The sequence below is a fragment of the Sphaerodactylus townsendi genome, linkage group LG16 (genome assembly GCF_021028975.2).
Source record: "Sphaerodactylus townsendi isolate TG3544 linkage group LG16, MPM_Stown_v2.3, whole genome shotgun sequence".
In the NCBI taxonomy this organism is placed as follows: domain Eukaryota; kingdom Metazoa; phylum Chordata; class Lepidosauria; order Squamata; family Sphaerodactylidae; genus Sphaerodactylus; species Sphaerodactylus townsendi.
The window spans coordinates 16,382,285-16,395,365 of NC_059440.1; the positions used below are offsets into that span (position 1 = coordinate 16,382,285).

A 13,081-nucleotide genomic window follows, 5' to 3' on the forward strand; every position below is an offset into this window, starting at 1 on the left:
AGATAAGTGTTGCTCATTTTGCTAGTTCCCCACCAGAATACAGATATATCATAGGAATTTAACATGTCACATGTAAGTAAGGGCCTCTGTTCATCCACTCTGGAGTAATTGCTTTTTAACACAATCTGCAGATGATCGCCGAGAAAAGAGCAGGTTTGGAGATGACAGCAGAGGTTATGGGGGGCCACGAGGAGGTGGAAGCAGGTTCGATTCTGACAGCAGAGGTCCGATGTCTGGGATGAGGTAAGAGTTTCACTCCTAGCGTTTAACAGATGCTGAGATACTAGCTGATACGTTCTCCATGCTTGCAGATGCTCAAAAGCAGTTTTTACTGAGTTCAGATCTGAAAGTATTTAATTTTATCACTGTTGCTCTCAAATTCTGCCTTAGGGAGAACATAAGTTGGGAATGCATGAAAACCAAGATTCTCTGTTACACAAGATAGTGTTTTAGGGGCCAAATCCAGTGCCTGGTTTAACCCCAGATGTATCGTGTCGGCAAACAAAATTAATTTATTCATTTACTTCATTTATACACATTTATATTTTCCTCCCTGCTGGAATCCCAAAGTAATTGAAACATTCTCCCCTTCTCTGTTTTTATTCTCACCACAACCCTGGGAGGAACTTAGGCTGAGCGTGTTTGGGTGGCCCAAGGTCACCTGGCAAACTTCCATGGCAGAGCGGAGATTTCAACTTGGATCTCCCAGATTCTAGTTCAGCGCTAACCACTGTACCTCAGTAGTTGGCCCCACACTGTCAAACTGCCTGTCTTAAGCCCTCTTTGGAATTCAGCATACAAGCTTCAACCTCATTTCTCACTTTTTTTTAGTAATGACACTTCGAATCATAGAGTTGGAAGAGACCACAAGGGCCATCAAGTCCAACCCCCTGCCATGCAGGAACACATGGTCAAAGCACTGCTGACATATGATCATCCAGTGCTGTAGCATTTTCAATGTTTAGAGTTGTGCACTTGCTCTCTCATTGTTATCCATTAAAAAGCCGTGTGCATAATTATCCAAGTATTTCATAGATTGGCCTGGAACTGAGAGAGGGCCGTTTGTCTAAAATCAGGTTTGGTTTGAGCATCATGTTCTCTAAGCAGCTGTGTGACACAAAGGGACTTTCAGTTCCTCGTTATTTCAAGCAACATTGGCAAACAAACTTAACTCGTACTCCCTTAATGTGGATGCGGAGAAAATGTTTAATTCTGCTTAGAAAGCAACATTCTTGATCCTAATAGTGTAATAGTGGACAGCAGAGGGTATAGTGTCAAGCATATCCTAGCCTTGAAAGATGCTTAAGGCTAGACTGGATTTAAAAAGGGGCCCCATTTGGATATTAGTAGACCTTTCTAATATTCCGCCTCACAGTTCGGTGAAAGCTTTGTTGCCTGGCAGTGTGAATACAGCGCTGCTTCTATTCACAGCTCTCAGAACAGTCTTTGTAAAGTTCAAGCAATTGGCTTAAAGGTGGGAGGAAGTCCTCAGGGTTCTTGGGAGGTGGCTGTCTTTCTCTTTCCAGAGCTGGAAGAATTAAATGCTCTCTTGCTGATCAGGAGTGGAGGCCGCTCTTTTAAACAGGTTAGAATGCTGGCTTTACTTGGACCGGGCTGGGTCCACATTCCAGGCATGCTGAGGCTGGGCTGCCCTACATTCTCATCGAAGCCCAAGAAAGAAAGCTTGGGGGCAATTGCTGGAAGACATTGCCTGCATTTGTTACAGATGGCTTTGAATCAGCGGCAGGGCGGCTGTTGGGTCTGTGGTCTGTCAGAATGTGGAGCCAACTGTCCAGTGAAAAGTCATTGGAGTTGGAGGTTGGGATGGAGTGACAAGACTGTCACAGGGAAATGGAAACTCTTGTTCATTCCTTGGCTGCAAATGCTGAGCAAAGAGGAACTGGGAAACCATTTTATTTATTATTTATCACATTACGTTTATATCCCGCCTTTTCCCGGAAGACTCAAGGCGACTCACAATAAAAATCCATACGATACAATAAATAATATAACATTTAAAACATCATAAATACAATTAAAACCAGTTTACAATAAGTGAACAATAATTTAGTCGACAGATGGTGTCACTATACAAAAGGGGTACAAGAAGAATAAATGTATGGCCGTGCCTAGATGGGGACCGGGAGGATCTTTTTAAAGAGGGGGATGCCTGGCAGGAAAGGCCCGGTGGAACAGCTCTGTTTTACAGGCCCTGCCGAACTGAAACAGATCCCCCAGGAGGAGCTGACTAACAAAATACTCTTGTAGGACGTAGTAAAAAAGACGCGTTAATTTATGGGTCAGGGGAACAAACATGGTACTCAGTGGGAAACGAGGCATGTGTTTTCAGGCGTTTTATTACATTCAGCCCAGATACCCGTTTACATTTGCTTTATTTATGGATCTGTTTTGTTTGTCTGCCCATCAAATTATTTCCCTGCAGCTCTGCCCCTTAGTTGACTGGTTTTCTAAGTATCAGTTTGAATTTCCCTCATCAACTGGGGAGGCCTCATATCTCGGTGGTGTAGAGCACAGGTTGTCAGAGGTTGAACCTGGACATGCTCTGGCAACAGAGCTGGGAAATGGCAGGCATGACACCGGGCTCAGTTGATCAGTAGTCTCCTTTTCAGTATAAGACAGCTTCGTATGTTCATAAGTAAAATATATATCCCGGGATGTAGGGCTGCTTGTGAGAACCACTGGGTTTGGATGAGGCCTTCATAGGAAATTATACTTAGGAGGAATTGTGGAACTCAATAAGAGGAGTCTCTAAGACTCCTTTTTCTAGAGGAAACAAATCCTCTTACGGAAGGCTTGAAAAAGAAGAACCCAGAAGGCACAGGAGCAAAATGGGATGTGTCGCTGGCTGACATAGCTGTGCCTTGCAAGCTGGTCCTAACCATAGTGGTGGAGAAGCGCTTGCTGTCTTTCCTCGTGATCTATCAGTTGAAAAGGTTCAGCAGGGCTCCATGTGAACCTTCCTGCCTTAAGAACATAAGAACAAGCCAGCTGGATCAGACCAAGGTCCATCTAGTCCAGCTCTCTGCTACTCGCAGTGGCCCACCAGGTGCCTTTGGGAGCTCACATGTAGGATGTGAACGCAATGGCCTTCTGCGGCTGTTGCTCCCGATCACCTGGTCTGTTAAGGCATTTGCAATCTCTAGTATCAAAGAGGATCAAGATTGCAGCCATAAATCGACTTCTCCTCCATAAATCTGTCCAAGCCCCTTTTAAAGCTATCCAGGTTAGTGGCCATCACCACCTCCTGTGGCAGCATATTCCAAACACCAATCACACGTTGCGTGAAGAAGTGTTTCCTTTTATTAGTCCTAATTTTTCCCCCAGCATTTTCAATGAATGTCCCCTGGTTCTAGTATTGTGAGAAAGAGAAAAATGTCTCTCTGTCAACATTTTCTACCCCATGCATAATTTTGTAGACTTCAATCATATCCCCCCTCAGCCGCCTCCTCTCCAAACTAAAGAGTCCCAAACGCTGCAGCCTCTCCTCATAGGGAAGGTGCTCCAGTCCCTCAATCATCCTTGTTGCCCTTCTCTGCACTTTTTCTATCTCCTCAATATCCTTTTTGAGATGCGGCGACCAGAACTGGACACTTCCTAGTATGCGGATCACTGGTTAGTTCCTAGTTTGTTCGACTTGATGTCCCACCCTCCCCGTCCAAAGCCAGGCTAAGAGTGGCTAACGTACATATGAAATCTGTTACACAAAAAGCAACCCATACTCAGGGATGGCGGAATGCAGACCAACCAGAGAGAAGCGAAAGAGCCATCGCCAAAGACGGCTTCGTCGCTTGTTCGGGGTACAGGAGGAGATAGTTGAGGCTAGTAGGCCACGGGGATGAAAATAGCATCTTTGCAGCATGGCATAGTTTTATTGTGTGTCAGGAACTCTAAATTTAAACCTTCTCTAATGTCCAGTGAACATCCGTGCTCTTTTTAGACTTCATCTCATTCCCTGTTACTAAGAATTGGAAATGTAAACATTTACAAACTGGTGACCCCTTCATCTATGCCTTTTGCACACTCCCAGGGATTGTGGGGTTTCAGAGGAGAGGCTGGGTTACTTTTCCATACTGCAGAGCTGCCTTTATTTGACTGACAAGACCAACAAGTCTTCCCAGAGACAGAGTTGTGGCCCAGTTACCACTGGAGCAGCACCCCCCACCCAGCATTTGACGGTTCTTAGCAACTATGCAGTAGCTTTCATAAGTGTTGCTTGTATGCCTCTGGGCTCGGCTTGTAGAGACTTAAGGAAGAAATCACTTCTTCAATTTTTCCTCTGCAGTGGTGGTGACCGAGGGGGCTCCAAAAATTTTGGTGGTAAGTGCCAAGCATTTCGAAACAAAATGGAAAACAACAACAACAACCCCTCCCTCAGTGGAAATTCTCTAGATTAAAAAGAGGAAAACCAATCTTCTAAAAAGCCACCAGTTGTCACGTTACAGTGTGTTTACAATTTTTATATTTGTTTTATTTACCCCTCTTTTGGCCAAGGGTGGTGTTTTTTTTGAAACCAGAAGAAAAGTTGGACTTCGTGCAGTTAAAAAAAAAAGTTTGTGTCTTTTGCTTTTCTTTTTGTACGACTGCATGAAAAGCAGTTTTGTCTTGACTGGCTGGCCGCTAAATGGCATGCCCAAACATCCTGCAAACACTAGAGCCAGGTTGTCACACATTGGGGCTGGATCTGGCCCATGAGCCAGCTGAAGCAGCCCCCCATCGTTCCCAATCTGGAGTGGGGGGTATCTCAGCTGGCTCGTTTGTCCTTATAAGCCCTCTCAAGGCAGCCATTCCACCTCTCTGCAAGCACCCCAGTGCAGGCAACCCCCCCTCCCCCCCAGTGCTATTCTGGGGCCAGCTGAGAAAGCCACCCCTGGTCAGGGCCCAGCCCGACCAAGTCACAGTTATGTCATATCTGGCCCTGATAACAAATGACACCCCTGAGCTGGAGAGTTCTTGCTGCCAGCGGCTAGGCCACCCTTCTGAGATTACCACCGACATAAACCTGACTGCAGTCTGCCAACTTGAAAGACTGTGACGCTTTCTTCTGTCAGATGATTGTTAAAGAACAATATCTTCTGAATCTTGTATAGATTTTGTTTTCATTTCTAAGTGCAAAAACTCTAGCATCTAAACGTTGCGTTTCTCCCCACCCCTTTCTCTCAACATGAAGTCATGCTGATAAAAGCAAGTTTTGCGTGAGTTCAGTAATTGCTCAGTTACCCTTTGCTTTCTCTGTTTGACTCCAGGTCAAAGGGATTATGGTCCGAAGTCAGATGCTGGTAAGCAGAAGAGCAGCCTGACAAGTTTTTCTTGCCTTGACTACTACAGTCACCTCTCCGACCTCCTGTTGGCCCTCCTCGGCCCCTTCAACTTCTGTGCAGTACTCTGCCACCATAGTCATTCATCTCTATCATGCTGTTCAGGCCACGTGAAGCCCCCCTGCTGGAATTTTTCCTTTACTGGTTTCCTCTTAGTTCCTTCCTCTAGCACAGTGATTCCCAACCAGGGTTCCGGGGTACCCTGGGGTACCATGAGCACGTCTCAGGGGTACCCTGACAATGCTACCGCCTGCCCCGCCCCACTGGAATCAAATGGATTTGGAAACCTCATAGACTTCCTTTAAACAGCATTGTTTTATTTGCCTAAATTCAGTGTGGATTGGGGGGGGGGGTAGATTTAAAGGGAGCTCTCCTCTTAAATCCCTACAAATCCATTCCAAATTTAGGCAAACAAACAACGCGGCTGTCAGTGCTGCTTTCCCTCCTCTCCCCCTGCTTGCCACTCCCCCCACCTACAGGCCAAAAAAGGAAAAAACCCTTAAAAAATGCCAAAAAAAAATCAAATGAACCTCAAGGGTACCCTGAGATATGAAGAGTGAGGTCAAGGGTACCGCAATGTCGAAAAGGTTGGGAAACACTGCTCTAGCATAAAAACACTTTTCTTTCTTGGCCCCACCCTTCTTATGTTGGCAAAGTGAGAGTAATGTGGCAGAATTACATTGATTAAAGTGTAGATATGTGCTTATTAAGAGACTACATAACTAGCTGAGAGAGCAGAGTGGACTTCTGGGAAGATGGAGGCCATTGCCCTGAGGGTGTCTGGAGGCAGACAAGAAAAGACACTTAATGCAGCATGGTGTAGTGGTGAAGAGCAGGTAGTGGTTATACCAGCATGATTAAGAGCAGGTGGGTTCTAATCTGGAGAACTGGGTTTGATTCCCCACACCTCCACCTGAGTGGCAGAGGCTTATCTGGTGAACCAGATGTGTTTCCGCACTCCTACGTTCCTGCTAGGTGACCTTGGGCTAGTCCAGGGGTAGGGAACCTGCGGCTCTCCAGATGTTCAGGAACTACAATTCCCATCAGCCTCTACCAGAATGGCCAATTGGCCATGCTGACAGAGGCTGATGGGAATTGTAGTTCCTGAACATCTGGAGAGCCGCAGGTTCCCTACCCCTGGGCTAGTCAAAGTTCTTCAGAGCTCTCTCAGTCCCATCTACCTCACCAGGTGTCTGTTGTGGGGAGAGGAAGGGAAAGGAGCTTGTAAGCCACCTTGAGTCTCCTTACAGGAGAGAAAGGTGGGGTATAAATCCAAACCCTTCTCCTCCTCCTCCTCCTCCTCAAAAGGATGGAAGGTGTTAACTTTGCTGTCCTATCTACCTGCCCACTTGCTCCCCCCTGCAGGATCATCTTCTCATCTTTTGCACACTGGACAATACATTTACTCATAAGAACATAAGAACAAGCCAGCTGGATCAGACCAGAGTCCATCTAGTCCAGCTCCCTGCTACTCTCAGTGGCCCACCAGGTGCCTTTGGGAGCTCACATGCAGGATGTGAAAGCAATGGCCTTCTGCGGCTGTTGCTCCCGATCACCTGGTCTGTTAAGGCCAGCACCAACCTCCCTGTTCTAGTATCCTGATTATATTCCTGCCTGAAACCTTTGTTCCGCCATGCTAAACCATCCTACGGCCTCCTGTTCCTTTGCTGCCTCATATGCCTGGAGCCACCTCTCAGAACACCTGCAATAGCCCGCCTTTCTCACTTGTAACTTCTCAGTGAAGTCGGAGGGGGAGCCCATTGCCTCGTATTCTGTCAAATGCCAGGCACGTTGAAGGAGGCATATTTATAGTCGATGGCTCTCTTTGGCTTGAAGTTGAGGGTGTGCCTTATAATAATAGTAATAATGGTAATAACATGACAGTTTGGATAGTTAGAAGTGGAATTAGACATGCTCGTTAACAATATCCATTATAAGCCACAATTAAGAATGGAACTCCCAGTATCCCTCCTGAGAACTAGATGCTGGAAAAGTAACACTGCTCAAAATAGCCCCCCCCCCCTTCCCCCCGGTACTACTTTCAGTCTTCTCTCTAAGGATGTGCTTTGAGATTCTGTTTGGTTCAAAGACTGTACTCTTGCATCCGTATTCTGCTTTTTTAAATTTTACATGTGAAACAGCCATTGTGCTTTGATTCCAAACGTCTTGGAACAGGACTTTTGGCTAACCCTTTGGATTTAAAAATGACTTCTCTCCTTCTCAAACTCTCCCCCCATTAATCTAGATTCGGAATCTGATAACTCTGACAACAACACCATCTTCGTACAAGGACTCAGTGATGATGTTTCAGCAGACCAAGTGGCCGAATATTTCAAGCAAATCGGCATCATTAAGGTATGCAAAGTTTAAAGATTTTAAAGGGCGGCACATTTACGAAGCTAAAGTGAGGGGGAGCTGCTGGGCAGAAATTTTCATTCCTGGGGGTGGCAGTATCAGTCTGTTTTGGCAAGATAAAACCGGAATCCAGTTGTGCCTTAAAAGACAAACATTTATTCCACCGTGTGCTTTGAAGGAATGAGGTCTGACTCGTTCAACGTGCCGGAATAAATGGTGTTCGTTCTAATAATTCCTCATTGTCCATGTGGCAGCGTAGGATTTTGCTGCGTCTTTCCCTCTATTTCTGGGGTGAAAAAAGAGACAGAGGTCTGATGGCAAGGTTCCTCAGAAATCCAGGGCTGTTCTTCTTCCTCCTTTTCAGAAATACATCTAGTTCTTTCCTTCTCCGCTGTCAGGCCTCAGTGTCGAGATCAGCCTTGTTGAGGACAGCCTCTTGAGTAGTACAAGATCAGAATCTTTTAGAACCAGACACCTGTTTTTACTCTGGAAACCGCCTTAAGCATTTTTAAAAAGTTTAATACAAAATATGAACTTGACAGGAACATACAAAGCTGTCATTGATCGTTGTCTCCTCTGACAGGTACTCAGTCTCCAGGGTCTGGGGCGGTGAAAGGACTCCAACAGTTTCTTGAGGACACAGAATTGTTTAATCAACTATGAACCGGGGGGGGGGGGGGAAGGGAATTAACCCTTTCTGCTTCTAGTGTTTTCTCACTGGAAAAAGCCTTCTACCCCCAATGAATTTCCTCCTGCTAGGGAAAACGTAACCAGTTACATGTATTTTGCCCTAGCAAGAGTGAAAACAACTGGGTGTGTGCGTGTGTTTGTGGAGCTTTTCCCATGAGAAAATGTCAGGGAAGGAAAGGATCACTGATTCCATCTTTTTCCCTTGTTCTCCTTGATTAAACAACCCTGGAGGCTGCATTTTCTAAAGACAAAAACATCACGTAAAATAAAATTGGGTGATGAAACTAGTTCACTTACCAGCTTCTTAGGAGCAGCAGTTGCATAATGGTTCAGAGCAGGTTCACTCTAATCTGAGGAACCGGGTTTGATTCCCTGTTCTGCCACTCGTGCTGTGGAGGCTTATCTGGGGAAATCAGTTTAGCCTGTGCACTCTAACACGCCAGTTGGGAGACCTGGGGCTAGTCACAGCTTTTCGGAGCTCTCTCAGCCCCACCCACCTCACTGGGTGTTTGTTGTGATGGGGGAAGGGAAAGGAGATTGTAAGCCCCTTTGAGTCTCCTACAGGAGAGAAAGGGGGGATATAAATCCAAACTCCTCTTCTTCTTTAACTGGAGATCATTCTGCTGCAAAGCATGTGTCCTGTTTCTAATCCATGCCCCCCCCCTTCCCTCCAGCCACTAACCTGTATAGCTGTTGCAGTTATTGATGCCCTACAGCAGTAGATTAGGGGAAGAGGCAGTATGGGAAAGGGCCAGAATCGAGATTCCAGAACAGACCAAACTGCCAGGCATCCCACTTGATCTTGAAATAACCCTGCGTCTATGCTGCAGCCTGTCCAAAGCTGCTGTCAGGAACATCACTAGCAAGGGAAGGCCATTTAAACCTGAGCATCTCTCCCTTCAGACTAACAAAAAGACAGGCAAGCTGATGATCAACCTCTACACAGACAAGGATACTGGCAAGCCAAAGGGGGAAGCAACAGTGTCCTTTGATGACCCCCCTTCTGCTAAGGCGGCTATTGATTGGTTTGATGGTAAGGCTGTCCCTCTCCTGTCTATTAGCCAAGCGTGTGTGTTTGTGGCTGTTTTTCCTTTCCTATCATGCGAAACCACGGTTAGGTAATGCCTGGTAAATAATTAACCTCCCCTTGAGGGTTTGTGTTGGCTGAGGCTGTCCCTAGAATTACCTCCACAGGACCAGAGGGCTTGACCAGGAGGCTTGAGTTGCAAGGGGAGCCCTTTCCTTCTCGTCCTGCTTCTTTCCTCTCCCTGCTTGTTAAGTGCTGTCAAGCCACTCCTGACTCAAGGCAGCCCTATAAATCAATGTCCTTTAGAACACCCTCTCATGAACAGCCTTGTTTGGGTCTTGCAAACTGAGAGCTGTGGCTTCCTTCCTAGAGTCAGTCCATTTCAGGTACCCGCATATATCCTTTGTCTAGATGTTTGGGGAATTTTGGGGAAGGGGGGTGTGGCAGACAGATGGGACAGTGCTTCCAACTCTGTTACCTTTCTCAATAAGGTTCTCTCCCCTCTTTAAAATGGCTTTTGGCAAATCCACAAAGAGTTAATCTCCCTGTTTCCCTTGCTCTTCCTCCAGGAAAGGAATTCAATGGCAACGTTATCAAAGTCTCTTTTGCAACTAGGCGGCCTGAATTCATGCGAGGAGGTGGAGGAGGCGGTGGCCGCCGAGGTAGGAGCATGTCTTTTGGGGGGGGGAGGGTCTTTTGCCATGTATTTATGAACTTTATCCTTATAGTACTCCTTTCTCGTTGAGCCTCGGGGCAGATTGCACCGTGTAAGTCAGTGCACTCAGTGGGGTAAAACCTCTGATTTAATAGCACTAGGATTAGAGAAATCTGAAAGGGAAGTATAAATATTAGACATAATCTGTTAACTGTGCCACATATTTGGGAATTACATAGGTGGAACACAATGCTGCAAAAGCACGATAATACAGATAATATGTAGTAAACAGATAATGTAAAGTATACATAGCAAACCGGTAATGTATAGATAATATAGTATACAGATAACATAAAGCCAACGTTCCCTCTAAGCTGTGTGGCCATGCAGGCACCATATTGGCGCCACACAGTTCAGGTGGCTGTTCAGTGGGGAAACTCTCACTGTGGCTTTATTCCACACAGCCAGAGCGATCTTCCGAGCAGTCCTACAGAAACCTTAGAGGGACTGTTGTACATAGCATACATAATGGCATTGTTTGCAATCCCATTCCCTTTATTAAATCACCTTGACCCGTTGCATCATGGTACTAGCTCCATTGCCTTGATACAACTGCCCTCTGGAATAATTCTGTTTTACATAGTTTGCAGAATGCCTGAAGCGTGGGGGCCTCTGTTCTTGGAGGTTCCATTTAGCTGCTTTGAATATTGTTCAGAGAGGCAGTTTCTGGGTCCCTAAATAAAATTATGAAGCCGCTGTCATTTAGGGGATAATGATGAGAGGCCTTTCATGACGCTGCTACACTTCCTCACTTTGACTCCCATCGTCGTTCCTGCAGGTTCACGAGGAGGGGGCTACGGAAGAGGCGGGGGCTTCCAAGGGCGAGGCGGGGAACCCAAGGGCGGAGATTGGGTTTGCCCAAATCCGTAAGTCCTTTTTCTTCATGCTGCCTTGCGTTCAGTAGTACAGCGCGTGATGTGGTGAACAACGTGTGAAGTAAACATTCAACTTCCACGTAGAAGAAAAAGAGTTGGATTTATATCCCCCCCTTTCTCTCCATACAAACTCCTTTCCCCCCCCCCCCCCCCGCCCACAACAAACACACTGTGAGGTGGGTGGGGCTGAGAGAGCTCTGAAGAACTGTGACTAGCCCAAGGTCACCCAGCTGGCATGTGTTGGAGTGCACAAGCTAATCTAGTTCACCAGATAAGCCTCCACAGCTCAAGTGGCAGAGCAGGGAATCAAACCCGGTTCTCCAGATTAGAGTGCACCTGCTCTTGACCACTCTGCCACGCTGGCTCTCGGCAACGTACTGTGCTCATCTAGCCTGGTACAGTTTGCCGTCGCTGACAGCAACTCTTCTGAACCCCTGCAGCAAAAAGCCTTTTCCACCTCCTGCTTCCTGAAGCCCTTTAGCTGGAGATGCCAGGAGTTCAACCGTGGGCCCTTCTGCATTCAAAGCTTGTGGACTGCCACAGTGCCGTCGCTTTTGATTTTATTAGCCCTTCTCCATTGGCTTGGCAGTTGCCCCAAGGACTTCGGAAAGTAGTCTAAAACTGGGGAAAAGGGAGAGGGAAAGTTCAGAATATATATGAACAAGGAAGGACCAGTGAGGACTCAGAAAAGAGGGAAAGCCCCATCCCCTTGCTATCTCCCCACTCACCAGTTACCTTCCACTCTGCTTAACGTGTTGCAGTAACATGAGACCCAGCGTGGTGTCGTGCTTCAGACTGCCTCCTTGGCTCTAGCACTTCCTTCCCTGCATCCTGTGGAGGCCCGCCTCCCTTGCCCTCCCTGCCAGCAGGGCCTCAAGGCAGAGCTCTCCCTTCCTTTACCTCATTGGATGCACTCCTTGTCTCTCCCTGTTTATTCCCACCCCTCCTTTGTCCTTCCCCAGCCCTATTCTCCTTCCTGGCCCCTTTGCTTCCAAAATAAGATTTTGAAACAGGGATTCTGCTTTCTCTCAGGGCTTGTGGCAACATGAATTTCGCCCGCCGGAATTCCTGCAATCAGTGTAATGAGCCCAGGCCGGAAGATTCTCGTCCCACAGGAGGAGGTATGCGAGCAACCAGCCAGTAGAGGTGGCTGCTGCAGCCTTGGACATGCACCCCCATATTTCTCTTCTTGCGTTCCTCCCTTGCAGACTTCCGGGGCAGAGGTGGCTTTGGAGGCGATAGGGGGTTCCGAGGCCGCGGTGGCCGAGGTGGCGGCGGCTTCGGTGGCAAAATGGGAGGAAGGTATGTGATGAAATGGGAATATATGCTCCGGGAGGCCAGAATGGTGTACTACAGTGTGCAGTGTCACTGCTACTGTTGAGCCACAAGGTTCAAATGAAATTATTTCAAGGCTGACAGAAGAAGAAGAGTTTGGATTTATACCCCCCCCCCCTTTCTCTCCTGTAGGAGACTCAAAGGGGCTGACAATCTCCTTTCCCTTCCCCCCTCACAACAAATATCCTATTGGGGCTGAGAGAGCTCTGAAGAGCTGTGACTAGCCCAAGGTCACCCACCTGGCATGTGGGAGTGCACAGGCTAAACTGAATTCCCCAGATAAGCCTCCACAGCTCAAAACGGCAGAGCTGGGAATCAAACCCGGTTCCTCCAGGTTAGAATGCACCTGCTCTTAATCACTGCGCCACTGCTGCTCATCAGGGAACATCAGGGCCCTATGGGATTGGATGCAAATTGAATAAAATAAACTGTAAATTGAATAAAATAAACAGAAGTAAAAAGAAGCAGGGATTCCTTGTGTGTGTAACATCATAAAGCGTCCCTTTAGAAGTATAGGACTTAGTCTCGGCAGCGTTAAAGTTTCAGTGTTCAGAGCGCTTACCGAGAATGATCGTGCCATGGTTTTTACAACAGACCTGTGCAGTTGGCCAGTGCAGTCCAGATGAAGACTTAATAGTGGAAGAGAGTTGCCTTTGCTACTCCCCCGTGTTGAGTTTGTGAGGCTGGTGGGGTTTAACCAGTAACGCTCTCCACCCCAGATCACCGATGCTTGTTTATTTCTTATCAA

The 13,081-nt window shown here is 47.0% G+C and overlaps 1 protein-coding gene across 3 annotated transcripts in view; it reads left to right on the forward strand.

Moving 5' to 3' along the window:
* The window catches only part of LOC125445744 (TATA-binding protein-associated factor 2N-like), a 28,441-nt gene that overhangs the window by 14,639 nt on the left and 721 nt on the right, over positions 1–13,081 (forward strand). For all 3 annotated transcript variants that reach the window (XM_048519053.1, XM_048519054.1, XM_048519055.1), the window contains 9 exons: positions 132–243; positions 4,304–4,338; positions 5,265–5,297; positions 7,582–7,691; positions 9,285–9,414; positions 9,978–10,070; positions 10,902–10,989; positions 12,031–12,119; positions 12,207–12,300. In XM_048519053.1, the coding sequence (XP_048375010.1) occupies positions 132–243; positions 4,304–4,338; positions 5,265–5,297; positions 7,582–7,691; positions 9,285–9,414; positions 9,978–10,070; positions 10,902–10,989; positions 12,031–12,119; positions 12,207–12,300 (784 nt within the window). The remainder of the gene's footprint in view (positions 1–131; positions 244–4,303; positions 4,339–5,264; positions 5,298–7,581; positions 7,692–9,284; positions 9,415–9,977; positions 10,071–10,901; positions 10,990–12,030; positions 12,120–12,206; positions 12,301–13,081) is intronic.